The following is a 24,775-nucleotide window of genomic DNA, read 5'->3' as shown; positions in this document are numbered from 1 at the left end:
TTATTTTGCATCTTGATATTCAAAGAACTGAGCCCAACATGAATTTACCCAACGTGTGTCTGTGTAGGAATATGGACCAAGCAAAGTACTTCTTGGCTATTAAATTAAGAGTTTATTTTAATTTGATTTTTTTCTTCCCCCAGTTATAATTGACTCCTTTTTTATTTTCACACAATAAACAGTTGCCATGAGATACAGACACTTCAACATATGCCATAGATTTCATGATGTTCTATAGATTCTGTGATGGGTGTTCAGTAGCCAGCTAACTAAGTAGCTAGCTAACTAAGTAGCTAATTAACTAACTCCCATCTGTCTCTGTGCGTGTGATTTGACTCTCCAACCACCAGATCTTCCCAGGCAACAGCGACAACAATGTCCACAAGAAGAACCTGTTCGAGCCTCCGTTCTACGCCCGATTCGTCCGCATCCTGCCGTGGGCTTGGCACGGGCGCATCACCTTGCGAATGGAGCTGCTGGGCTGTGACGAGTAGCCCCGCCCAGGTCTCCTCTTTCCCCGCCCCCCTCTTCCTTTCGTTCCAAAACCTCCTGAGCCACACCTGCACTGCCTTGCTCAGATCTGTAGAGGGCAGCAAAACACCACGCCACCACCACAACCCTGCCCCGACTAATGGTTACTGCTAGAATTGGGTAGGGGTCATCTGATCCTAGATCTGTGCTTAAGGTCAACTTGTACCTCGAGCACACAGACTACTGCTGTGAACTGGATGGACTCTGAAACTGTCCTTCCTAGATCAAGGCCTCTGTGTTCAGAGTTTCAGAGTAGGAGTGTTGATCTTATTCATTATCATCATTTTTTTTTTCACAAAAGGCAAAACTGATCCTAGATCAGCACTGCTACTGTATACAGGCTGAACCTGAAACCCAGTGATGTACAATAGTAGCTCATTTAGCTGAGATGTTTTTTCCCAATCGAGGGTTTTCACCTGACTGTCCTGAAGTGAGTAATATTGTTATTGAACACACTCGTGTGTATTGTTAGCTTCCAAGCTGTGACTCTGCAGTGCTTTGGTAGATGTTTTGAACTACTTTGTTTGTGTTTGCTTAATGAAGACTCCTCGTGTGACCATGGACTTTATACGAATTTCGTTATTATTTTTATTTTTAAGAAATGTATACCAAATGTATCTTGCTTTGTTTCTATGTGTATGGTCTTAGTTCACTTTAGTCATAAATGCATTATGATTCATTATTATTTGCATTTTTACAAAATTAACGTTTTATTTTAAGTGTACTGAACAGAAATATAAACGCAACATGCAACGATTTTAATGAAGAAATCAATCAATTGCCCGAACCCTATGGATTTCATATGATTGGCAGTACAGATATGGTATCGGTTGGTCACAGATTCCTTCAACAAAAAATGGGCCTCAGGATCTCCTCACTGTATTTTTTTGTGCATTCAAATTGGCATCGATAAAATGCAATTGTGTTCGTTGTTGGTAGCTAATGTCTGTCCATACCATAACCCCACCTCCACCATGTGGCGCTCTGTTCACAATGTTGACATCAGCAAACCACTCACCCACACGACGCCATACACATGGTCTGCAGTTGAGGCCGGTTGGATGTACTGGCAAACTCTATAAAACGATGTTGGAGGCGGCTTATGGTAGATAAATTAACATTTTAAATTATCTGGCAACACCTCTGGTTGGCATTCAGCTTGCCAATTGCACGCTCCCTAAGAACTTGAGACATCCGTGGCATTGTGTTGTGTGACACAACTGCATATTTTAGTGGCCTTTTATTGTCACCAGCACAAGGTCCACAGATCATGCTGTTTAATCAGCTTCTTGATAGGTGATTGAGTATCATTAATGGGGATGTGAAGACATTTGTGCTCAAAATTTTAAAGAAATAATATTTTTAAGCATATGGATAAATTTGGGGATCTGTTATTTCAGTTCATGATACATGGGACCAACACTTTACACGTTGCCTTTTAAATTTTTGTTCAGCGTAGTAGCAGACTTAACATTTAGAAAGCATAGAGACTCTTATTCTGTAATCTTGTGACATTCCAAAATCCCAAAGTAGTTGAATTCTATTTTAGTTGATTATTTTTTGCCAAAGAGAAACTTAAAGTGCAGAAATACTACCTTACAGTATGTGGTGTTATAACATGTGTTATAACTAAAGTACGTTGTGTATTATAACTTGATGTACTCTGTCCTACAAGAATGGTTTTATCACAACTCAATGTAATGCATTTATTACTAATTGACAAATATTATAAAGTAGAAAATATCGAGTTAGCACATTGACGATGCTGCCAAAATGTCTTTCTCAGGTCTAGGCAGATCCATTCTAGCCTGATCCCAGATCTGTTTGTGCTGTCTTGCGAAACACAAACATACGAGTTGTAAAGACAGCACAACTGATCTGGGACAAGGTTGATCTATTCATTTTGTATGTGCTACTGATGTTGTTATAACACTCCATGATACTACACAGCTCAACTCAATATCACTCAGCTATGTTTTCATTTTGTATTTTATATATATATATATATATATATATATATTTTTTTTTTGTATTATATATTTTTAAGGCACTTTCAGAGTCAGTTTGATTATTCTTTGCTGAGGTAAATATGTGAAATTGTGAAACCCAAAGTTTTGTACATTGAGGAAATACAGCATACATATTGACCATACATGTAGATTGAGTGTTGGAAAACAAAGCTTTGTAATACTAGGCATCTGTCGTTTCACTGCATAGGAGAACGGTATATATGGCTTCCATAAGTTATCAGGAAGCAATTTAGATTTCTCTGTAGATTTCTGACTGGCAATAGCAGCCAAAACCACATTTCCATCAGTTTTATTTCTGAGCTGGTTATCCTTCCTAGTGTAAATACTTGTTGTTATAAATTGTTCCTAGAAGATGGAATGTTTTTCAGCAGAATAATCAAATACCATCCATTTCTCACGAGGGCCAAAATTATGCGTAGAATTCGAAGGCTGTGTCCACACTGATAAGATAGTAAATGAAAAAATGTAATTACAAAAAGATTTATACGGTTGCACTGAACACATCACATGACCGGCTATCTCCATATTGCTCCTAGGTCATAGCTAACATTGTAAAGATCCCTCTTGAATTATGGGCTGGTGCAATAAGTTATTAGTTTTGATATGAATGAATCTGAATCAAACACGAACAGCTGGACACGTGGGCGATAGATGTACACACAGACAACGACGCAGTTAAGGCTATGGATGGATGCTAGTGTCAAACACTGTCCAAATATTTATGATCTTTTGCAGACTGTTTCAAAACAGTCATCTGATGTCTGCATTGTATTGTCTGTGATTTCTCAGTTCCAACAGAGAAGTTTTCATTTTATATCGTTTTTTTCTGTACACTTAAAAAAAAAAAGATTGTTCATCAGACTAATTGTTTCCGGTTCTTTCATTCCACAATGTCCTGGTTTTATGAGTCATGAAAAAATATACAATTGGTGTGTTTTTATGCCATATTATTAGTTACACATACTTTTACATCTTACAGTATTCTGACTGGATCTGATTCATTTTGTTCATGTTTCTGTTAAGAGAATTCCCTTGTTTGGCCTTTTGTAACTCTCACGACGTGGATAATAAAGGACTTAAATGCAGATAAGTTTGTTTATCGTACAGTAAATAAACTGGTTTAAATGTCAGACTTTCTCCATTTCACCTGTATTGTGGTTAAAGCTGCAATCTGAGATGTTTGCTGCAATTTTTGGTCAGTCCTCAATGGGCAGAAACACAAATCCCACATTGTAGATTTAACCCTCCAGTAACCCGAATCCATTTCAGACGTTTTCATTTCAAAAGGAGAAGATTAAAAGGGCTGAAATCTTTGGGTCAATCTGCCTGCTTAGCATTTTTTTTTTACGCCCTGAAGGCTAATCTCTCCCTCCTATATGACGGCGTGATCTAAATCATTACCCACAGCGCCTTTCAAAAACCCTCCAATGTTGTCCTCTGTAGAATCCTTTTGTCTGGATGGACACACATTGACTACAATACAGTGAGATTCACACCACTATCCCCATCCAGGATAGTTGCATGGCAATATCACAGCAGTAATTCCATAAACACCTCTCATTCCAAGATGCTCAAATTGTAGCATTTATTGTCCTGTTGAACCTTTTGAATTAAAAAATAAATGACTTATTTTATAAGGGATATTTTTGTTTGGTTGCTTTAAAAATTTTACCACAATTGGTAACTACACGGTACCAAATAGTTTAATGGCGCTTGTTTAAATGAACCCCAAAGAAACGAGTAATTATTAGGTAATTAACATGTAATTACCATTCACCCAACTAACTGGAGTGAATACAGGGTAAATAAAAGACTGGTGGATGTGGAGTCAGTTTTCAGCTGTGTTGAGAGAAGGTCTAATGACTTGTCTCTTGGCCTCCAGCCCTCCACCACACCTTTTCTAAACTTGTCATTCCACGTCTTCCTCGCCTTAATTGTGCCCATGGCTGTCTCTCTGTTTACAGCCCGGACTACAAAGTGATATCACATGGATGGAGCCACCAGATAAAGGAAGACTGTGTGGGTGTGGTGTTTTGATCTTGTCTAAAAGTGTGCCCGTCAACATTGCCTGCACTATTTGGGATAAAGGTTGTCAGGTTGTTGTCTTTGTGTACTCATAAGCTCAGTTTCCATTTGCCTTTAAAAGATAACTGATAGAACTGACCAGGTGATAGCCAGCCTAATGATTAAGCTTCCGCCGTACTGTTTTCACATTCAGATCTGTTCTACACAATAGATTTCTATCTGAATACTCTAACGACATCCTCCTGAAGAGACCCCTGGGGATGCTTTATTAGGGATCGGTCTCTTCAGGAGGATGTCGTTAGAGTATTCAGATAGAAATCTATCCCCTTGTGTAGAACACATCTGAATGTCTGTCAGATGGGAAATCGACGTCCGCTATATTCGTTCTATTTGCAACATTCAGAATGTCTCACATCAATGACTACACTCCTGGGTCGAGAGGTTCTTACCTTCCCTCCCCCCAGACCCAGAAATTTGCCAGGTCCTAATTTGGTAAATACAGCCCCTCCACCAAGCGGTTTTACTGTACAACCTGGTGCCCCAGCCCTCCACCAGGAGGTTTTACTGGTGCCCCAGCCCTCCACCAAGAGGTTTTACTGTACAACCTGGTGCCCCAGTCCTCCACCAGGAGGTTTTACTGCACAACCTGGTGCCCCAGCCCTCCACCAGGAGGTTTTACTGGTGCCCCAGCCCTCCACCAAGAGGTTTTACTGTATAACCTGGTGCCCCAGCCCTCCACCAAGAGGTTTTGCTGGTGCCCCAGCCCTCCACCAAGAGGTTTTACTGGTGCCCCAGCCCTCCACCAGGAGGTTTTATTGGTGCCCCAGCCCTCTACCAGGAGGTTTTACTGTACAACCTGGTGCCCCAGCCCTCCACCAAGCGGTTTTACTGGTGCCCCAGCCCTCCCCAAAGCGGTTTTACTGGTGCCCCAGCCCTCCAACAAGCGTTTTTACTGGTGCCCCAGCCCTCCACCAAGAGGTTTTACTGTACAACCTGGTGCCCCAGCCCTCCACCAGGAGGTTTTACTGGTGCCCCAGCCCTCCACCAGGAGGTTTTACTGGTGCCCCAGCCCTCCACCAAGAGGTTTTACTGGTGCCCCAGCCCTCCACCAGGAGGTTTTACTGGTGCCCCAGCCCTCCACCAGGAGGTTTTACTGGTGCCCCAGCCCTACACCAGGAGGTTTTACTGGTGCCCCAGCCCTCCACCAGGAGGTTTTACTGGTGCCCCAGCCCTCCACCAGGAGGTTTTACTGGTGCCCCAGCCCTCCACCAGGAGGTTTTACTGGTGCCCCAGCCCTCCACCAGGAGGTTTTACTGGTGCCCCAGCCCTCCACCAGGAGGTTTTACTGGTGCCCCAGCCCTCCACCAAGAGGTTTTACTGGTGCCCCAGCCCTCCACCAAGAGGTTTTACTGGTGCCCCAGCCCTCCACCAAGCGGTTTTACTGTCACTGGTGCCCCAGCCCTCCACCAAGCGGTTTTACCCTTAACCTGGTGCCCCAGCCCTCCACCAAGCGGTTTTACCCTTAACCTGGTGCCCAAGTGGGAGGCTGGAGAGAGAGTGAAGAATGCAGGGCTGAAGAATGGCAGGAAGAATGAAGGGCCTGTGGGGTGGGATGGGGGGGGGCTCTTCAGGAAGGAATCTCTCCTGGAAAAACAGCTATTTCTTACCAGTTATGCCACCCAAGCACATTTTTTTTCTCTCGAAGAAGAAGAAGAATGATCCTGGAGTCATTTTTGGCAGTTGTTATAAACGGTCATTTTTTCCCGGTAGAGGGTTTAATCATTTTTTAAAAACACTGCTGATTGAGTGGATATTTTTTGTACTGTCTGATTATCATATTTGTGATATTAAACTGATTTACTCTACTGAAGGATATGGCTATATAGCATTGGATGTTGCTGAGGGGAGGACGGCTCATAACAATGGCTCGAACAGCCCAACGGAATGCCATCCAACACATGGAAACCTTGTGTTTGATGTATTTGATACTATTCCCCCTATTCCGCTCCAGCCAATACCAGGAGCCCGTCCTCCCCAATTAAAATGCCACCAACCTCCTGTGCAGTTGCGTGTATAACTTCATGTTGTAGTCATCCATAACCATGTATAACAGTGCAAGTCACCCTCAAATATGTGAGTAAAGCAAGGAAAGTAGGTTAACAAGTAAGGATTTCAGTTCTGAGGAGCTAAAGGTGTATCCGATTTATGTGGTGTTATTGTGAAAGACTCTACCCTTGATAGAAATAACTCATTCTATTCTCTATAGTTTAGGTCGACCTGGTAGAAATCCAGCTCATTCGTCTGTTGTGCGTTTGAATATTGTCTTTCTCACCGTTACCGTCCCATGTCATTATCAGCCTTCAAACCCTCTAACTCAACACTCACATCCCCTTTTGTGACCAACCCTGCCGTCTGAGTGTCTCCTTAGTTTCAACAAATGTGACAGCAAGAGCTACTTATGTCATTGTCAAACCACACATTTGTGTGTGTGTGTGCGTGCGTGCGTGCATCTTTGTGACTGCCTGTGTATGTGTCATCTCATCCAACACAAACTAGCTTTGCTGTTGACGGTATAGATTATACCCCTGGATCCAGTCCCCCCCCTGCAGTTCACAGGGACCTGGTATTCAGAGCCCCAGGCATAGGCTTTCATCTGGGCTTTGAGAATAGCAGCGACTAGGGCTCTTCAAACGCAGCAGTAATGGCTGTGTCAGTGAGATGGTGAAAGGTGAAAGGGTGTCTCCCAGGCAAGCACAGAGGGGAATGGCTGTGGGTTATAAGCAGAGTGATTTTGGCGGGGAGGGCGGGGCAGTCTAGGATGGGTTGTTTGTGCGTACACGTCTCTGTGTGTGTGTGTGTGTGCGCATGTCTCTGTGTGTGTGTGTGTGTGTGTGCGCGCATGTCTCTGTGTGTGTGTGTGTGTGTGTGTGTGTGTGTGTGTGTGTGTGTGTGTGTGTGTGTGTGTGTGTGTGTGTGTGTGTGTGTGTGTGTGTGTGTGTGTGTGTGTGTGTGTGTGTGTGTGTGTGTGTGTGTGTGTGTGTGTGCGCGCATGTCTCTATGTATGAGTGTGTGGTGAGGGTCTAGAATGTAGATGGTCAGGGGTTTGTCTATAGGGAAGGGAAGGGGGGGTGGTAGTCTGACATCCTGTTGGTTTCAAAGGGCTCAGACCAGCTTTTTCCTCCTGTATAGTATTTCAGGCACCAGGAACTCTAAAATAACAGCTGAATGTAGACAGGGTTTTCTCCAGAGGGTGGCGTGTGTAGGGTATTGCTCTTGACTGTGTGTGTGTGTGTGTGTGTGTGTGTGTGTGTGTGTGTGTGTGTGTGTGTGTGTGTGTGTGTGTGTGTGTGTGTGTGTGTGTGTGTGTGTGTGTGTGTGTGTGTGTGTGTGTGTGTGTGTGTGTGTGTGTGCATACCTGCGTGCATGCATTTGTGTGTTATATGTTGAGGATGGTTTGTAGGGCATACCCTTTGGGGCTTAGCATGTGAATCAAGTAGGGAGAAAAAACATCCATCTTCACAGTGATACATAGACTTCACTCAACTATTAACAGAATCAACAAGTTCCAGAGGTCTCTGAGAACTGGAATTATCTTTGTTTTCCACGGCTGCTGCTGTTATTGAATTGCCTTTCACTGAAATGAGTCCACACAATACTTTTGTCAGTGTTATTCAAGGTGGAGGAAAAATGTGAAATCAAGGAATATGCCTCATAACCCTTAACATACCCAAAATACAGGACCGCTAACCACTTCAACGTCAGGGAATTCCCATGAACCAAAGCCTCATTGAGAGAACACGTGAATACAGATACTGTAGCTCATTTTATATTTGCCTAGGTCTAATATGTACTCTAATCTGGAAGTTGAGTTAGTTCATTAAGGAAATTATTTTTGATATGCATTGGCATATAGTCTTTCAAAGTAATGAAACAAGGTTGGTTCATTTCACGAGATAAAATACTTAATATGAATATCCATGTACAGGCTCAGTCACCAGGAATATATCCTCATTGATGTTGCCCTGATGTTAATACATATGGGAAACAGCCATAAGGAAATATGGGAAATGAAAGCAAGAATCAAAATTGCATGACAATGCAGTTTTAAATGGAGCTGTAATGTAAGCTAGTAAAGGAAATATAAAGATTATTAAGTACTTTAATCGTTGTCGGTTTGTATCCGTATGACTGCAATAGTAGGCTTAACGTCTTGCAGCTTTGATGGTCTTATGGGCGTTTTTATTTGATTTTTTACGATGAGGTCACTTTCGTTCATTTCAAGAGGATTGCTCTGGATGACGTCGGATCTCTTATTCTCCCTAAAAATGGCAATGGGAAGAATTGGGACCAGGCGTGTAGCTATCTCACAAAGACACATCAGGGGGAACCTGAACTGACACGACGTTACATCTGTAAGTAGTCTTATTTTTACGACTTTGGGATATTGGAATGTGTCCTGTGAATGGTTTGACATAAACGAAACTTAACTGTGATGCCAAATAGTGATGCCAAATAGTGATGCCAAATAGTGATGCCAAATAGATAAATGAATAAAAATAACTTTGACACCTACTTGAAAGTGATAAAACAATCAAAGTAGCTGGACGATTAGAGAAGATTTGTTAGAGAGAATTAGACAACCATAGGCAGCACGGTCTAGTCTAATATTTACAACAAAAAACTTGTAACAAAAAAACATATTCTGACTGAACAATAGCCTGTATTTTGGTTCCTTATAATGATAAGACCGTTTTTTAAATTCATAGCACTTGATTTGTCCTTTGGTTAATCTGCAAAATTATATTTTATGAAATCAAATACTTAAAAAATTAAAGGACACATTATTTCGTGGTTTCGTGACTTTTTTTGTCATGTGCTGTACTTATTGTTTTACCGAATCAATTTATTATTTTGACATTTATTTGACACTTGTGGGTGAAACCTTTTAATAGTAATTCGTTTTAATTCATACATTTTATTTAGTAAATATTATACTTTATGATGTTCTATCAGGTATGAATGTCATAAACCTCCAAGCACAGATTAAAGTATATTTGACAAAGAGACCAAGAGTGCGTCTGCGACTCAATTTCACATAATTAATTTAGAATATAAGGTTTCAACGACCTCTACTGATGATTATATACATTATTTGAACACAGTTGTTAAACTAATAACAGGTCAAATCTAGTTAAATCAAATTAAAATTGAGATTAATTTACAACAGCATATGTCTGAAATATAATCCGATCTGCATTAAATCCCCTATGAATTAAGGAAATGTATACCGAATGTACAAATGTGATTTAATAGGGAACAATTGAGTGGAATAACCAATCATAAATGGTGTTTTTGAAGCCTGTATGACAAGAATCCCTCACAGAATAAATCAGATCCAGTGTTCCGCGGTGAGGATGTTGAACCTACTACGCCCCCTACTGGTCGTCTGGATGTACCACCTCGTCTCCAGCCACGCTGCCCCAAGATACAACAACGGCTTTTTCTACCACGACATCATGAACGGCGATGGCAACGGAGAGAGTAGGTCATACCAGCCATAAATAAAGAGAGAACGTTGTTATACATTTTTCTCACTATTGAGCCAAGCCGTGCAGCGCTGTGCGCGGCTGGCCTGAATACGCATCCACCAAAGTTGCTGAAACCCGAACAGAGAGTTATGGGAAAAAAATATGTTTTATTAGAGCACAGTATGGTTTGGATTGGCGCTGTAGTGTGAACACGGTATACTGTTCTTGAGAGGGAGGTAGTGAGGGGGGGAGGGCATCCACATGATATCAAATACCATTCCCATTGTCTACGTCAGAAGAATGCGGGCAGTTTGACCATGCCACAAGATGTAGCAGACAGCACAGTCTGGAGTGGTATGAACTTAGTTATAGTTTGTTGCAGTGACATCTTTGGAGGCACATCTTTTGACTTTTTACACATTTTGTTGTGTTACAGACATTAAAATGGATTCGATTGAGGTTTTGTTTCACTGGCCTACACAAAATACCCTATAATGTCAAAGTCGAGTTATGTTTTTAAACATTTTTTACAAATGTAATTAAAAATATAAAGTGGATATGTCTTGAGTCAATAAGTATTCAACTCCTTTGTTATCATAAGCCTAAATAAGTTTAGCTTAATAAGTTGCATGGACCCGGTGTGCAGTAATAGTGTTTAATATTAAGATTATTTTTGAATGACTACCTCATCTCTGTACCCCACACATGCAATTATCTATAATGGTCCCTCAGTCTTGCAGTATTTTTCAAACACAAATTCAACCACAAAGACCAGGGGGGTTTTCCGATGCTTCGCAAAGAAGGGCACCTATTGGTATATGGGTTAAAAAAAAGAAGAAGATAAAAGCAGATATTGAATAACCCTTTGATGATGGTGAAGTTATTAATTACACTTCGGATGGTGTATTTAAACACCCAGTCACGACAAAGATACAGGCATCCTTTCCAGCTCAGTTGCCGGAGAGGAAGGAAACCACTTCACTATGAGGTCAATGGTGACTTTAAAACGGTTACAGAGTTTGATGGCTGTGATGGAAGAAAACAGAGGATTTGACAGAGTGAAAAGAAGGAAGTCTGTACAAAATACAAACATTCCAAAACATGCATCTTGTTTGCAACAAGACACTAAAGTAAAACTGCAAAAAATGTTGCAAAGAAATTTACTTTATGTCCTGAAAACAAAGTGATATGCAAATCCAACACATCACTGGGTATCACTATTCATATTTTCAATCATGATGGTGGCTGCATCATGCTATGGGTATGCTTGTCATCAGCAAGGCCTAGGGAGTTTTTAAAGATAAAAATAAATGAAATAGAGCTTAGCACAAGTATAATCCTAGAGGAAAACCTGGTTCAGTCTGCTTTCCACCAGACAAGATGAATTCACCTTTCAGCAGGACAATAACCCAAAACACAAGGACAAATCTACAGGGGAGTTGCTTACAAAGAAGACAGTGAAAGTTCCTGAGTGGCCGAGTTACAGTTTTGACTTAAATCAGCTTGAAAATCTATTGCAAGACCAGAAAATGGCTGTCTAGCAACAATCAACAACCAACTTGACAGAGTTGGTTATAAAAATATAATAATATGCAAATCTTGTACAATCCAGGTGTAAAAATCTCCCTGAGACTTACCCAGAAAGACTCACAGCTCTTAGAGACTTACCCAGAAAGACTCACAGCTCTTAGAGACTTACCCAGAAAGACTCACAGCTCTTAGAGACTTACCCAGAAAGACTCACAGCTCTTAGAGACTTACCCAGAAGAGACTCTTAGAGACTTACCCAGAAAGACTCACAGCTCTTAGAGACTTACCCAGAAAGACTCACAGCTCTTAGAGACTTACCCAGAAAGACTCACAGCTCTTACCCAGAAAGACTTACCCAGAAAGACTCACAGCTCTACCCAGAAAGACTCACAGCTCTTAGAGACTTACCCAGAAAGACTCACAGCTCTTAGAGACTTACCCAGAAAGACTCACAGCTCTTAGAGACTTACCCAGAAAGACTCACAGCCAGAAAGACTACCCAGAAAGACTCACAGCTCTTAGAGACTTACCCAGAAAGACTCACAGCTCTTAGAGACTTACCCAGAAAGACTCACAGCTCTTAGAGACTTACCCAGAAAGACTCACAGCTCTTAGAGACTTACCCAGAAAGACTCAGCTCTTAGAGCTCTTAGAGACTTACCCAGAAAGACTCACAGCTCTTAGAGACTTACCCAGAAAGACTCACAGCTCTTAGAGACTTACCCAGAAAGACTCACAGCTCTTAGAGACTTACCCAGAAAGACTCACAGCTCTTAGAGACTTACCCAGAAAGACTCACAGCTCTTAGAGACTTACCCAGAAAGACTCACAGCTCTTAGAGACTTACCCAGAAAGACTCACAGCTCTTAGAGACTTACCCAGAAAGACTCACAGCTCTTAGAGACTTACCCAGAAAGACTCACAGCTCTTCTCTTAGAGACTTACCCAGAGACTTACCCAGAAAGACTCACAGCTCTTAGAGACTTACCCAGAAAGACTCACAGCTCTTAGAGACTTACCCAGAAAGACTCACAGCTCTTAGAGACTTACCCAGAAAGACTCACAGCTCTTAGAGACTTACCCAGAAAGACTCACAGCTCAGAAAGACTAGAGACTTACCCAGAAAGACTCACAGAAAGCTCTTAGAGACTTACCCAGAAAGACTCACAAAGACTCAGAAAGACAGCTCTTAGAGACTTACCCAGAAAGACTCACAGCTCTTAGAGACTTACCCAGAAAGACTCACAGCTCTTAGAGACTTACCCAGAAAGACTCACAGCTCTTAGAGACTTACCCAGAAAGACTCACAGCTCTTAGAGACTTACCCAGAAAGACTCACAGCTCTTAGAGACTTACCCAGAAAGCTCTTAGAGACTTACCCAGAAAGACTCACAGCTCTTAGAGACTTACCCAGAAAGACTCACAGCTCCTAGAGACTTAGAGACCCAGAAAGACTCACAGCTCTTAGAGACTTACCCAGAAAGACTTACAGCTCTTAGAGACTTACCCAGAAAGACTCACAGCTACCCAGAAAGACTCACAGCTACCTTAGAGACTTACCCAGAAAGACTCACAGCTGTAATCATTGCCAAATATGATTCTAGCATGTATTGACTAAGGGGTGTGAGTACTTATGTAAAATTAGATATCCCCCATGTAATCCATTTTGAATTCCGACTGTAATGTAGCAAAATGTGGAATAAGTCAAGGGGTATGAATACTTACTGAAAGCACTGTATGTACATAAACCTGCACAGCATTCACAAGGGCTCCATATGGGGTCTGGTAACCTGGTAAAACCCAAATATTCTGGAGGTAGACTCAGGTGTATTTGGGGCTCTAGTCTAATCACATGGTCAGGAAAAATACTTGGTCCCCTATACACTATCTACTGTATGATATAACTCTCATCATGTTTCTACTGTATAACTCTTATCCTGTTTCTACTGTATGATATAACTCTCATCATGTTTCTACTGTATAACTGTTATCCTGTTTCTACTGTATAACTCTTATCCTGTTTCTACTGTATAAGTCTTATCCTTTTTCTACTGTATAACTCTTATCCTGTTTCTACTGTATAACTCTTATCCTGTTTCTACTGTATAACTCTTATCCTGTTTCTACTGTATAACTCTTATCCTGTTTCTACTGTATAACTCTTATCCTGTTTCTACTGTATAACTCTTATCCTGTTTCTACTGTATAACTGTTATTTATCCTGTTTCTACTGTATAACTCTTATCCTGTTTCTACTGTATAACTCTTATCCTGTTTCTACTGTATAACTCTTATCCTGTTTCTACCCTATAACTCTTGTCCTGTTTCTACTGTATAACTCTTATCCTGTTTCTACTGTATAACTGTTATTTATCCTGTTTCTACTGTATAACTCTTATCTATCCTGTTTCTACTGTATAACTCAGGTCTATCCTGTGTCCTTGTCTCTACTGTGTCTTCTCCAGTCTATTTCAACGGGGTGCGTCTCCATGTGGAGTCCCCCCAGGCCTCGGTGTCGGCGGCCAGGGGTAGTAATGTTACCCTGCCCTGTCACTACCGCTACGAACCCGAGATCAACGGCCCCCGTCGGACCCGGGTCAAATGGTCTTGGCTGCCCACCAACGGCGCCGGCAAGACCACCCGTGAGACCGACGTGATGGTCGCCATGGGCAACCGTCACCGTAGCTACGGCAGCTTCCAGGGGAGGGTGCGCCTGCGTCGGGCTGCTCCAGGGGACATGTCGCTGGTGATCAAGGAGCTGCACCTGAACGACACAGGCCGCTACCGCTGTGAGGTCATCGACGGACTGGAGGACGAAAGCGTGACGGTGGAGCTGGAGCTGCGAGGTGTGTGTCTGTGTGTGTGTCTGTGTGTGTGCGTTGTGTGTGTGTGTGTGTGTGTGTGTGTGTGTGTGTGTGTGTGTGTGTGTGTGTGTGTGTGTGTGTGTGTGTGTGTGTGTGTGTGTGTGTGTGTGTGTGTGTGTATGTGTATGTGTCGAGACAGCTCCCTCAGCTCTGAACAGAACACAGTCCACTCTGTTCAATCTGTTTTTGAAATGACCTTGAACATATTGTCCTTACAAGTGTCTATACTGGCATTTGTCACTGCAAGGACAGTTGGTGAATTTATCCCCTATAGCAATTTAACCCCTATAGCTCTGGATAAGAGCGTCTGCTAAATGACTTAAATGTAAATGTAAATGTAAAAACGTTTTCCCCATTATAGGAGTGGTATTTCCCTACCACTCCCAGAAGGGCCGATACCATTTCAACTTCCTGGGGGCCCAGCGTGCTTGTGAGGAGCAGGATTCGACCCTGGCCACCTTTGACCAGCTCTTTGTCGCCTGGGAGGAGGGGCTCGACTGGTGCAACGCCGGATGGTTGGCGGATGGGACGGCTCAGTACCCAATCACCACACCGCGGGAGCCCTGTGGGGGCGTGGACTTAGCCCCTGGTCTCCGTAGTTATGGACAACGCCACCGCCACCTCCACCGTTTTGATGCCTTCTGTTTCTCAGCCGCCCCCAAGGGTCAGTGTGTGTGTGTGTGTGTGTGTGGATATGTCAATATTAGTCTCCAAAAACACAGACTAAACACTTCAGAAAAATAAATGTGTAACAAGACAATTGAGAAATGTGAATGAATGAACATGAATGCAGTTGACCAACATGTTTAAGCGGTCCCCTCCTTTCGTGTTTTAAGCGGTCCCCTCCTTTCGTGTTTTAAGCGGTCCTCTCCTTTCGTGTTTTAAGCGGTCCCCTCCTTTCGTGTTTTAAGCGCTCCTCTCCTTTCGTGTTTTAAGCGGTCCTCTCCTTTCGTGTTTTAAGCGGTCCTCTCCTTTCATGTTTTAAGCGGTCCCCTCCTTTCATGTTTTAAGCGGTCCCCTCCTTACATGTGTTTTAAGCGGTCCCCTCCTTACATGTGTTTTAAACGGTCCCTCCTTACAGCGGTCCTCTCCTTACACGTGTTTTAAGCGGTCCCTCCTTACACGTGTTTTAACGGTCCCCTCCTTAAACATGTTTTAAGTCCCCTCAAACGGTTTTCGGCCCCCTCCTTACGTGTTTTAAGCGGTCCCCTCCTTACGTGTTTTAAGCGGTCCCCTCCTTTCGTGTTTTAAACGGTCCTCTCCTTACATGTGTTTTAAACGGTCCTCTCCTTACACGTGTTTTAAGCGGTCCCCTCCTTACGTGTTTTAAGCGGTCCCCTCCTTTCGTGTTTTAAACGGTCCTCTCCTTACATGTGTTTTAAACGGTCCTCTCCTTACACGTGTTTTAAGCGGTCCTCTCCTTTCGTGTTTTAAACGGTCCTCTCCTTACACGTGTTTTAAGCGGTCCTCTCCTTTCGTGTTTTAAGCGGTCCTCTCCTTTCATGTTTTAACCGGTCCCCTCCTTTCATGTTTTAAGCGGTCCTCTCCTTACGTGTTTTAAGCGGTCCCCTCCTTTCATGTTTTAAGCGGTCCCCTCCTTACATGTGTTTTAAGCGGTCCTCTCCTTTCATGTTTTAAGCGGTCCTCTCCTTTCATGTTTTAAGCGGTCCCCTCCTTACATGTGTTTTAAACGGTCCTCTCCTTACGTGTTTTAAGCGGTCCTCTCCTTACACGTGTTTTAAGCGGTCCTCTCCTTACACGTGTTTTAAGCGGTCCCCTCCTTAAACATGTTTTAAGCGGTCCCCTCAAACGTGTTTTAAGCGGCCCCCTCCTTACGTGTTTTAAACGGTCCTCTCCTTACGTGTTTTAAGCGGTCCCCTCCTTTCGTGTTTTAAGCGGTCCCCTCCTTACATGTGTTTTAAACGGTCCTCTCCTTACGTGTTTTAAGCGGTCCTCTCCTTACGTGTTTTAAGCGGTCCTCTCCTTACACGTGTTTTAAGCGGTCCTCTCCTTACACGTGTTTTAAGCGGTCCCCTCCTTAAACATGTTTTAAGCGGTCCCCTCAAACGTGTTTTAAGCGGCCCCCTCCTTACATGTTTTAAGCGGTCCCCTACTTACATGTTTTAAGCGGTCCCCTCCTTAAATGTGTTTTAAGCGGTCCCCTACTTACATGTTTTAAGCGGTCCCCTACTTACATGTTTTAAGCGGTCCCCTCCTTAAATGTTTTAAGCGGTCCCCTACTTAAACATGTTTTAAGCGGTCCCCTAAGCGGTCCTTAGTTATGTGTTTTGTGTCCCCTCCTTCCATGTTTTAAGCGGTCCCCCTACATGTTTTAAACATGTTTTAAGCGGTCCCCTAGTTACATGTTTTAAGCGGTCCTCTATGTTATGTGTTTTAAGCGGTCCCCTCCTTCCATGTTTTAAGCGGTCCCCTCCTTAACATGTTTTAAGCGGTCCCCTCCTTACATGTTTTAATGTGCGGTCCCCTCCTTACATGTTTTAAGCGGTCCCCTACTTACATGTTTTAAGCGGTCCCCTCCTTAAACGTGTTTTAAGCGGTCCCCTCCTTACACGTGTTTTAAGCGGTCCTCTCCTTTCATGTTTTAAGCGGTCCCCTCCTTTCATGTTTTAAGCGGTCCTCTCCTTACGTGTTTTAAGCGGTCCCCTCCTTAGCGGTCCTCTCCTTTCATGTTTTCGGTCCCCTTTACATGTTTTAAGCGGTCCCCTCCTTACGTGTTTTAAGCGGTCCTCTCCCCGTGTTTTAAACGGTCCTCTCCTTACATGTTTTAAGCGGTCCTTACTCCCCTTAAACGTGTTTTAAGCGGTCCCCTCCTTACGTGTTTTAACGGCGGTTTTCCCCTCCTTACATGTTTTAAGCGGTCCCCTCCTTAAACGTGTTTTAAGCGGTCCCCTTACGTGTTTTAAACGTGTTTTAAGCGGTCCCCTCCTTCATGTTTTAAGCGGTCCCCTCCTTACATGTGTTTTAAGCGGTCCTCTCCTTACACGTGTTTTAAGCGGTCCCCCCCCTTTTAAACAAACGTGTTTTAAGCGGCCCCCTCCTTACACGTGTACGTGTTTTAAGCGGTCCCCTCCCGGTCCCCTACATGTGTTTTAAACGGTCCTCTCCTTACGTGTTTTAAGCGGTCCCCTCCTTACGTGTTTTAAGCGGTCCCCTCCTTACATGTCCCCTCCTTACACGTGTTTTAAGCGGTCCTCCTTAAACCATGTTTTAAGCGGTCCCCTACTTACATGTTTTAAGCGGTCCCCTCCTTAAAACGTGTTTTAAGCGGTCCCCCTTACCGGTCCCCTCCTTAAATGTGTTTTAAGCGGTCCCCTACTTAAACATGTTTTGTGTTTTACAGCGTGTTTTAAGCGGTCCCCTCCTTCCATGTTTTAAGCGGTCCCCCCTTACATGTTTTAAGCGGTCCCCTCCTTACATGTTTTAAGCGGTCCCCTACTTACATGTTTTAAGCGGTCCCCTCCTTAAACGTGTGTTTTAAGCGGTCCCCTACTTACAAACGTGTTTTAAGCGGTCCCCTACTTACGTGTTTTAAGCGGTCAAACCCCTCCTTACATGTTTTAAGCGGTCCCCTCCTTACACGTGTTTTAAGCGGTCCCCTCCTTAAACGTGTTTTAAGCGGTCCCCCCCATGTTTTAGCGGTCCCCTCCTTACGTGTTTTAAGCGGTCCCCTACTTAAACGTGTTTTCCCCTCCTTACATGTGTTTTAAGCGGTCCCCTCCTTAAACGTGTTTTAAGCGGTCCCCTACTTAAACGTGTTTTAAGTGGTCCCCTACTTACATGTTTTAAGCGGTCCCCTCCTTACATGTGTTTTAAGCGGTCCCCTCCTTAAACGTGTTTTAAGCGGTCCCCTACTTAAACGTGTTTTAAGCGGTCCCCTACTTAAACGTGTTTTAAGCGGTCCCCTACTTACATGTTTTAAGCGGTCCCCTCCTTACATGTTTTAAGCGGTCCCCTACTTACATGTTTTAAGCGGTCCCCTCCTTAAACGTGTTTTAAGCGGTCCCCTACTTACATGTTTTAAGCGGTCCCCTCCTTAAACATGTTTTAAGCGGTCCCCTACTTAAACGTGTTTTAAGCGGTCCCCCCCCGTGTTTTACTTAACGTGTTTTAAGCGGTCCATGTTTTAAGCGGTCCCCTACTTAAACGTGTTTTAAGCGGTCCCCTACTTACATGTTTTAAGCGGTCCCCTACTTACATGTTTTAAGCGGTCCCCTCCTTAAACGTGTTTTAAGCGGTCCCCTCAAACGTGTTTTAAGCGGTCACCTCCTTACATGTTTTAAGCGGTCCCCTACTTAAACATGTTTTAAGCGGTCCCCTCAAACGTGTTTTAAGCGGTCCCCTCCTTACATGTTTTAAGCGGTCCCCTACTTACATGTTTTAAGCGGTCCCCTCCTTACATGTGTTTTAAGCGGTCCCCTACTTAACGTGTTTTAAGCGGTCCCCTACTTACATGTTTTAAGCGGCACCCTCCTTAAACGTGCTTAGTACTACTAATCCTCTGTCTCTTCTGTCACAGGGACAGTATACTTCCTGAAACATCCCCAGAAGTTCAACTTCACCGAGGCGGTGGCAGCTTGTGTTGACGACGGCGGTCACATCGCTAAGGTGGGCCAACTCTACGCCGCCTGGAGGTTCATGGGATTGGACCTCTGCGTCGCGGGCTGGTTGGCCGATGGGAGTGTCCGTTACCCCATCGCCAAGGTCCACCCTAACTGCGGCCCCTCAGAGCCAGGGGTGCGTCATTTCGGATTCCCCCCTCAGCAGCAGAAATACATTGTTTACTGCTATCGGTAAACCCCCACCCCCCCCTCAACGAATATCAGTACGAAACAGTACTACAGTATGACAGATAGCCTCTACTAGTGAACTTCTCTATTCACAACAGACACCACACTAGCCTGCATGCTACTTAACATTAGCTAGTTCTGCTCTTACAGCGTCCGCTGTATAGTCATAGTGAACTGTCTTAATCTCCTCATATTGAACATACTATCAGTCATACTCCCCGCTGAGACTCCAACCAGTACTGATACACATACTGTATACTGGCTATTTAGGGTAGTGTTGTCAGGTTTGGCTCACAGTAAACTCAGGGAAGGTGTTCAACTCACAGCATTGCCCTCGTGATGCTTCGCCAGTGATTGTTTTTTTACCCAACCAAGGTCTTTCCCTTGGTGTTTTGTTGAACTGTGTTTTGCTATGTCTCACTGTTCCTGAAGTCATTTCAGTTCAATGTATGTCATTCATAGTCTTAGGCACATTTCTGAATGATCCTCTTTGTGTTAGAATGTCTTTTCGTGTCTTGTTTATATAAGGGTTGGAATGGAATGACGTAGAATGTATGCACACATGACTGTAAGTCGCTTTGGATAAAAGCGTCTGCTAAATGGCATATATGAAATTAATGACTATGAATACTTTTTCTTTTTATACAAAAACTGTTTTTTTGCTTTTGTCGTTATGAGGTTTTGTGTGTAGATTGATGAGGGGAACAATAAGGAATATGATTAACGTTGTAACGTAAAACAAAATGTGGAAAAAGTCCAGGGTTCTGAATACTTTCCGAATGCACTGTAGACTGTCATGTTGGAAGGGGATTTGACAGTATTTTGTGACCTTGTAGAGGAGCTCAGTGTTAAAAGGCTTCCATGTGTATCGTTCTACTTTAAATCAGGTTGTCTGACTTTAATTAAATCGTACTACTTTAAATCAGGTTGTCTGACTTGAATTCAATTGTGCTACTTTAAACCAGGTTGTCTGACTAATTAAATCATGCTACTTTAAATCAGGTTGTCTGACTTTAATTACATCGTGCTACTTTAAATCAGGTTGTCTGACTTGAATTAAATCATACTACTTTAAATCAGGTTGTATGACTTTAATTAAATCATAATACTTTAAATCAGGTTGTCTGACTTGAATTAAATCATAATACTTTAAATCAGGTTGTCTGACTTGAATTAAATCATGCTACTTTAAATCAGGTTGTATGACTTTAATTAAATTGTGCTACTTTAAATCAGGTTGTCTGACTTGAATTCAATTGTGCTACTTTAAATCAGGTTGTCTGACTTGAATTAAATCATGCTACTTTAAATCAGGTTGTATGACTTTAATTAAATCGTGCTACTTTAAATCAGGTTGTCTGACTTGAATTCAATTGTGCTACTTTAAATCAGGTTGTCTGACTAAGTGTTCTACCAAATGAATAAAATAATGTCAATGGTCAAGTCTTTACTGAAGTTTTTTTAGTAGTCCATTACTGACACAACTGCTTTCAACATTTAAATAGATGTTGTAGTCGCTGAAGTTGACCCAGACGCCATATATAGAAACATTAAAAACTTCTGTGTGCTTGCTTTTAACATTTTATTTCACTAGGTCAATTATGCGCCGCCCTATGGGACTCCCAATCACGACCGGCTGTGATACTGCCTGGAATCGAACCAGGGTCTGTAGTGACACCTCTAGCACTGAGATGCAGTGTCGTAGACCGCTTTGCCACTCGGGAGCTAGGTCCTGTTCATTAGATCACACAATAAAAACATTATATATATTTTTTTTAACGCTTTGCAACGGGAAAATAATAATGTGTGTTTATTGTCCAGGTAATATCTTCCTGTTTCAGTTGCCTTTCCCTTTCTCTTCAGTATTGTGCCTTGAACACAACCCTGCTGTCAGAGTCGTGTGTTTAGGTGGCAGGGAAGTCAGGCGCTGGAGAGTCAAACGGAGTGTAAATGGAGTCTTTTAATATAAGTCCACTTAACATGCTCCAAACACTAAATACGTACATAAACGAACATGGGTACGAGGACCCGTCGCGCACCTATACAACATAAAACAACACTTGACATAAAACAATCTCTGACAAAGATATGAGGGGAAACAGAGGGTTAAATACACAACAGGTAATGAATGGGATTGAAAACAGGTGTGTGGGAAGACAAGACAAAACCAATGGAAAATGAAAAATTGATCAATGATGACTAGAAGGCCGGTGACGTCGACCACCGAGTTGAACTATAGCATTTTGAATGGAAGGGGAGAGAGTTGAACTATAGCATTTTCAATGGAGGGGGAGAGAGTTGAACTATAGCATTTTGAATGGAAGGGGGAGAGAGTTGAAATATAGCATTTTGAATGGAAGGGGGAGAGAGTTGAAATATAGCATTTTGAATGGAAGGGGGAGAGAGTTGAACTATAGCATTTTGAATGGAAGGGGAGAGAGTTGAACTATAGCATTTTGAATGGAAGGGGAGAGTTGAACTATAGCATTTTGAATGGAAGGGGGAGAGAGTTGAACTATAGCATTTTGAATGGAAGGGGAGAGAGTTGAACTATAGCATTTTGAATGGAAGGGGAGAGAGTTGAACTATAGCATTTTGAATGGAAGGGGAGAGTTGAACTATAGCATTTTGAATGGAAGGGGGAGAGAGTTGAACTATAGCATTTTGAATGGAAGGGGAGAGAGTTGAACTATAGCATTTTAAATGGAAGGGGAGAGAGTTGAACTATAGCATTTTGAATGGAGGGGGAGAGTTGAACTATAGCATTTTGAATGGAAGGGGAGAGAGTTGAACTGTAGCATTTTGAATGGAGGGGGAGAGTTGAACAGAGTGAAAGGCAGTATGAAGTACTACACCAGTAACCTCCCTCCCTCTCTTGAGTAGCAAACAGAGGTCCCTGTAATTGTTTGATTGCTAGGGCCTCAAAGGCATGTTTAATTTACACCAGCTGCCAAAACACACACACACACACACACACACACACACACACACACACACACACACACACACACACACACACACACACACACACACACACACACACACACACACACACACACACACACACACACACACACACACACACACACACACACGAGACCTAAGAGAGGTATTGACTTGCTTCTATATCCACCTTGCTATTCCAGGAGGAGTTTCTACACACACTGTCAATGTTGCTAGTTGTTGGATTAAGGTTGTTGATACCTGAACCCCTCGTCAATGTTTTTATTTTTTAAATTTATTTTTTTAATGCCCCTTTTTCGTGGTATCCAATTGTTGTAGTAGCTACTATCTTGTCTCATCGCTACTACTCCCGTACGGCTCGGGAGAGACGGAAGGTTGAAAGTCATGCGTCCTCCGATACACAACCCAACCCCAACCAAGCGGACCTCCCGGTCGCGGCCGGGAGCCTGGGCACGAACGACTCTGATGGCACAGCTGGCGCTGCAGTACAGCGCCCTTAACCACTGCGCCACCCGGGAGCCCCCCTCGTCAATGTTGTTAGGTGTTGGATTAAGGTTGTTGATATCTGAACCCCTCGTCAATGTTGCTAGATGTTGGATTAAGGTTTTTGCAATATTGCCATATGATATACCTGGTATAATACTGTGTAAAATGTAATAAATTTAAATACAATACCTAAATCAAAGATAGCTTGGATTCATTCAATCACAATTGCAGGACATATACTTTCTTAATCTGTAATATAACTACTGAGGCGTTCAGATTTGATATTTGTTGACATCAGAATCTGTCATCAGAACGTTGTCACACGCTGCATGAAACTTCATCACGTGTACAGTAGTTGTTGGTACATGGACATTGTCTCATACACAAACATACACACACACACCCTTCTCACACAATTATGTGATATTTGTGTCAGTCTTGCTTATTTTAAAGGTGTCGTAGTGGTGTTGGTGTACCGTGTGTGTGTGTGTGTGTGTGTGTGTGTGTGTGTGTGTGTGTGTGTGTGTGTGTGTGTGTGTGTGTGTGTGTGTGTGTGTGTGTGTGTGTGTGTGTGTGTGTGTGTGTGTGTGTGTGTGTGTGTGTGTGTGTGTGTGTGTGTGTGTGTGTGTGTGTGTGTGAGAGAGAGACTTCCATAAACCAGTCAACCATTCACCAGACGTTGACATCACGTTGCAATGTGGGAGCGTTGTGTTGTTCTGTGAGTGTGTTCTGTTGAATGAGTCTGGTAGGAGGGGAGCTTGAGTGCAGGACCCTGCTCCCCAAACGGTGAACATGTCTCTGCCCAAAAGGATCCTCGTCAACCTATCACATTGTCTTACTCCTACTTCTCTTTTATCCTTCACAGCTTGTTATGCTACTGGTGTCAATTCATTTTCAAATGCTCCAGTACCCATTCAACCCCTCATAATTCCCTTCCTGAACACAAAGGGACTTGGGGTTGTGAATAAGATAATTCCCTTCCTGAACACAAAGGGACTTGGGGTTGTGAATAAGATAATTCCCTTCCTGAAACACAAAGGGACTTGGGGTTGTGAATAAGATAATTCCCTTCCTACACACAAAGGGACATGGGGTTGTGAATAAGATAATTCCCTTCCTGAACAAGATAATTCCCTTCCTGAACACAAAGGGACTTAGGGTTGTGAATAAAATAAATGTATGTTTATTTTTAATCTGATAGGACTCAGAAGCGTAGTTTGAGAGAATTCACAGTGAGAAATAGACAAACACAAACCCAGAATCTATCGGCGACTCAATTCACTAAGAGTAGCACTCAAGGATTGGCCCCAAAGTGACTGGTCGTCTGTGTACTTTTGGATGTAATTGTAAGGTCACATGGCTTGTAGGACATTAGCCTGTTCCCACACTGCATGTGCTGTCGTTAATTCTTCTACCGATGTCATTCCATACATAAATCCTCAGCTTTTGTCTTACACCAGATAATGCTATTTTGTGTAGAAATTGGCGCCACCTGTGGGAATAAAATGCAGCTACAATTGTGTCCATGGAATTCTCACCTCTAGATTGTTCTGAAGCAGAGAGATGGAAAGAGAGAACACCTCCTATCTTAGCCGCTGATCGCTTCTGTGACAGCATGGGCATCAATGTTGAGAAATATTTCCTCTTCGTCATGCTAAAAAAGGCTTAGTTGGTGGTGTAAAGTATTTTAGTAAAAATACTTTAAAAGTACTACTTAAGTAGTTTTTTGGTGTATCTGTACTTTATTATTTTTTTATAACTTCTACTTTTACTTCACTACATTCCTAAAGAAAAGTATGTACGTTTTACTCCATAAATTGTCTCTGACACCCATTTTCCTTAAATTATTTATGCTTAGCAGGATAGGAAAATGGTCAAATTCACGCACTAATCAAGAGAACATCCCTGGTCATCCCTACTGCCTCTTATCTGGGGGGCTCACGAAACATGAATGCTTAATTTGTAAATTATGTCTGAGTGTTGGAGCATGTCCCTGGCTATCCGTAAAA

At 42.8% G+C, this 24,775-nt stretch overlaps 2 protein-coding genes across 6 annotated transcripts in view; both read left to right on the top strand.

Moving 5' to 3' along the window:
* The window catches only part of LOC124037519 (EGF-like repeat and discoidin I-like domain-containing protein 3), a 46,896-nt gene extending 46,058 nt beyond the window's left edge, over positions 1 to 838 (top strand). For all 3 annotated transcript variants that reach the window (XM_046352308.1, XM_046352306.1, XM_046352307.1), the window contains one exon: positions 351 to 838. In XM_046352308.1, the coding sequence (XP_046208264.1) occupies positions 351 to 494 (144 nt within the window). In that variant the 3' untranslated portion in view covers positions 495 to 838. The remainder of the gene's footprint in view (positions 1 to 350) is intronic.
* Positions 839 to 8,877: 8,039 nt separating this feature from the next.
* Positions 8,878 to 20,698, top strand: LOC124037001 (hyaluronan and proteoglycan link protein 3-like). Of its 3 annotated transcripts, XR_006839095.1 has the most exons (6): positions 8,884 to 8,998; positions 9,945 to 10,127; positions 14,110 to 14,490; positions 14,870 to 15,172; positions 19,046 to 20,203; positions 20,319 to 20,698. XR_006839095.1 is itself a non-coding variant. In XM_046351620.1 (5 exons), exons 2-5 carry the CDS (start codon positions 10,001 to 10,003, stop codon positions 19,321 to 19,323), a joined length of 1,089 nt encoding a protein of 362 aa, XP_046207576.1. In that variant the 5' UTR covers positions 8,878 to 8,998; positions 9,970 to 10,000; the 3' UTR covers positions 19,324 to 20,698. The 3 variants fall into 3 exon arrangements, 2 of the variants coding, with proteins under 2 accessions (XP_046207576.1, XP_046207575.1); XM_046351620.1 differs by having other exon boundaries at positions 8,878 to 8,998; positions 9,970 to 10,127; positions 19,046 to 20,698; XM_046351619.1 differs by having other exon boundaries at positions 19,046 to 20,698.
* The last annotated feature ends 4,077 nt before the right edge of the window (positions 20,699 to 24,775 follow it).

The sequence above is a fragment of the Oncorhynchus gorbuscha genome, linkage group LG06 (assembly GCF_021184085.1).
Source record: "Oncorhynchus gorbuscha isolate QuinsamMale2020 ecotype Even-year linkage group LG06, OgorEven_v1.0, whole genome shotgun sequence".
Lineage (NCBI taxonomy): Eukaryota > Metazoa > Chordata > Actinopteri > Salmoniformes > Salmonidae > Oncorhynchus > Oncorhynchus gorbuscha.
This window is presented reverse-complemented; position numbering and strand designations above follow the sequence as displayed.

Bases quoted from the DNA above. Each gene is read 5' to 3' on its own strand.
- LOC124037001 (XM_046351619.1), top strand. From the start codon at position 9,950: ATGACAAGAATCCCTCACAGAATAAATCAGATCCAGTGTTCCGCGGTG. The intron at 14,491-14,869 runs GTGTGTGTCTGT...TCCCCATTATAG, and splicing joins GGTGGAGCTGGAGCTGCGAG to GAGTGGTATTTCCCTACCAC. The intron at 15,173-19,045 runs GTCAGTGTGTGT...CTTCTGTCACAG, and splicing joins TTTCTCAGCCGCCCCCAAGG to GGACAGTATACTTCCTGAAA.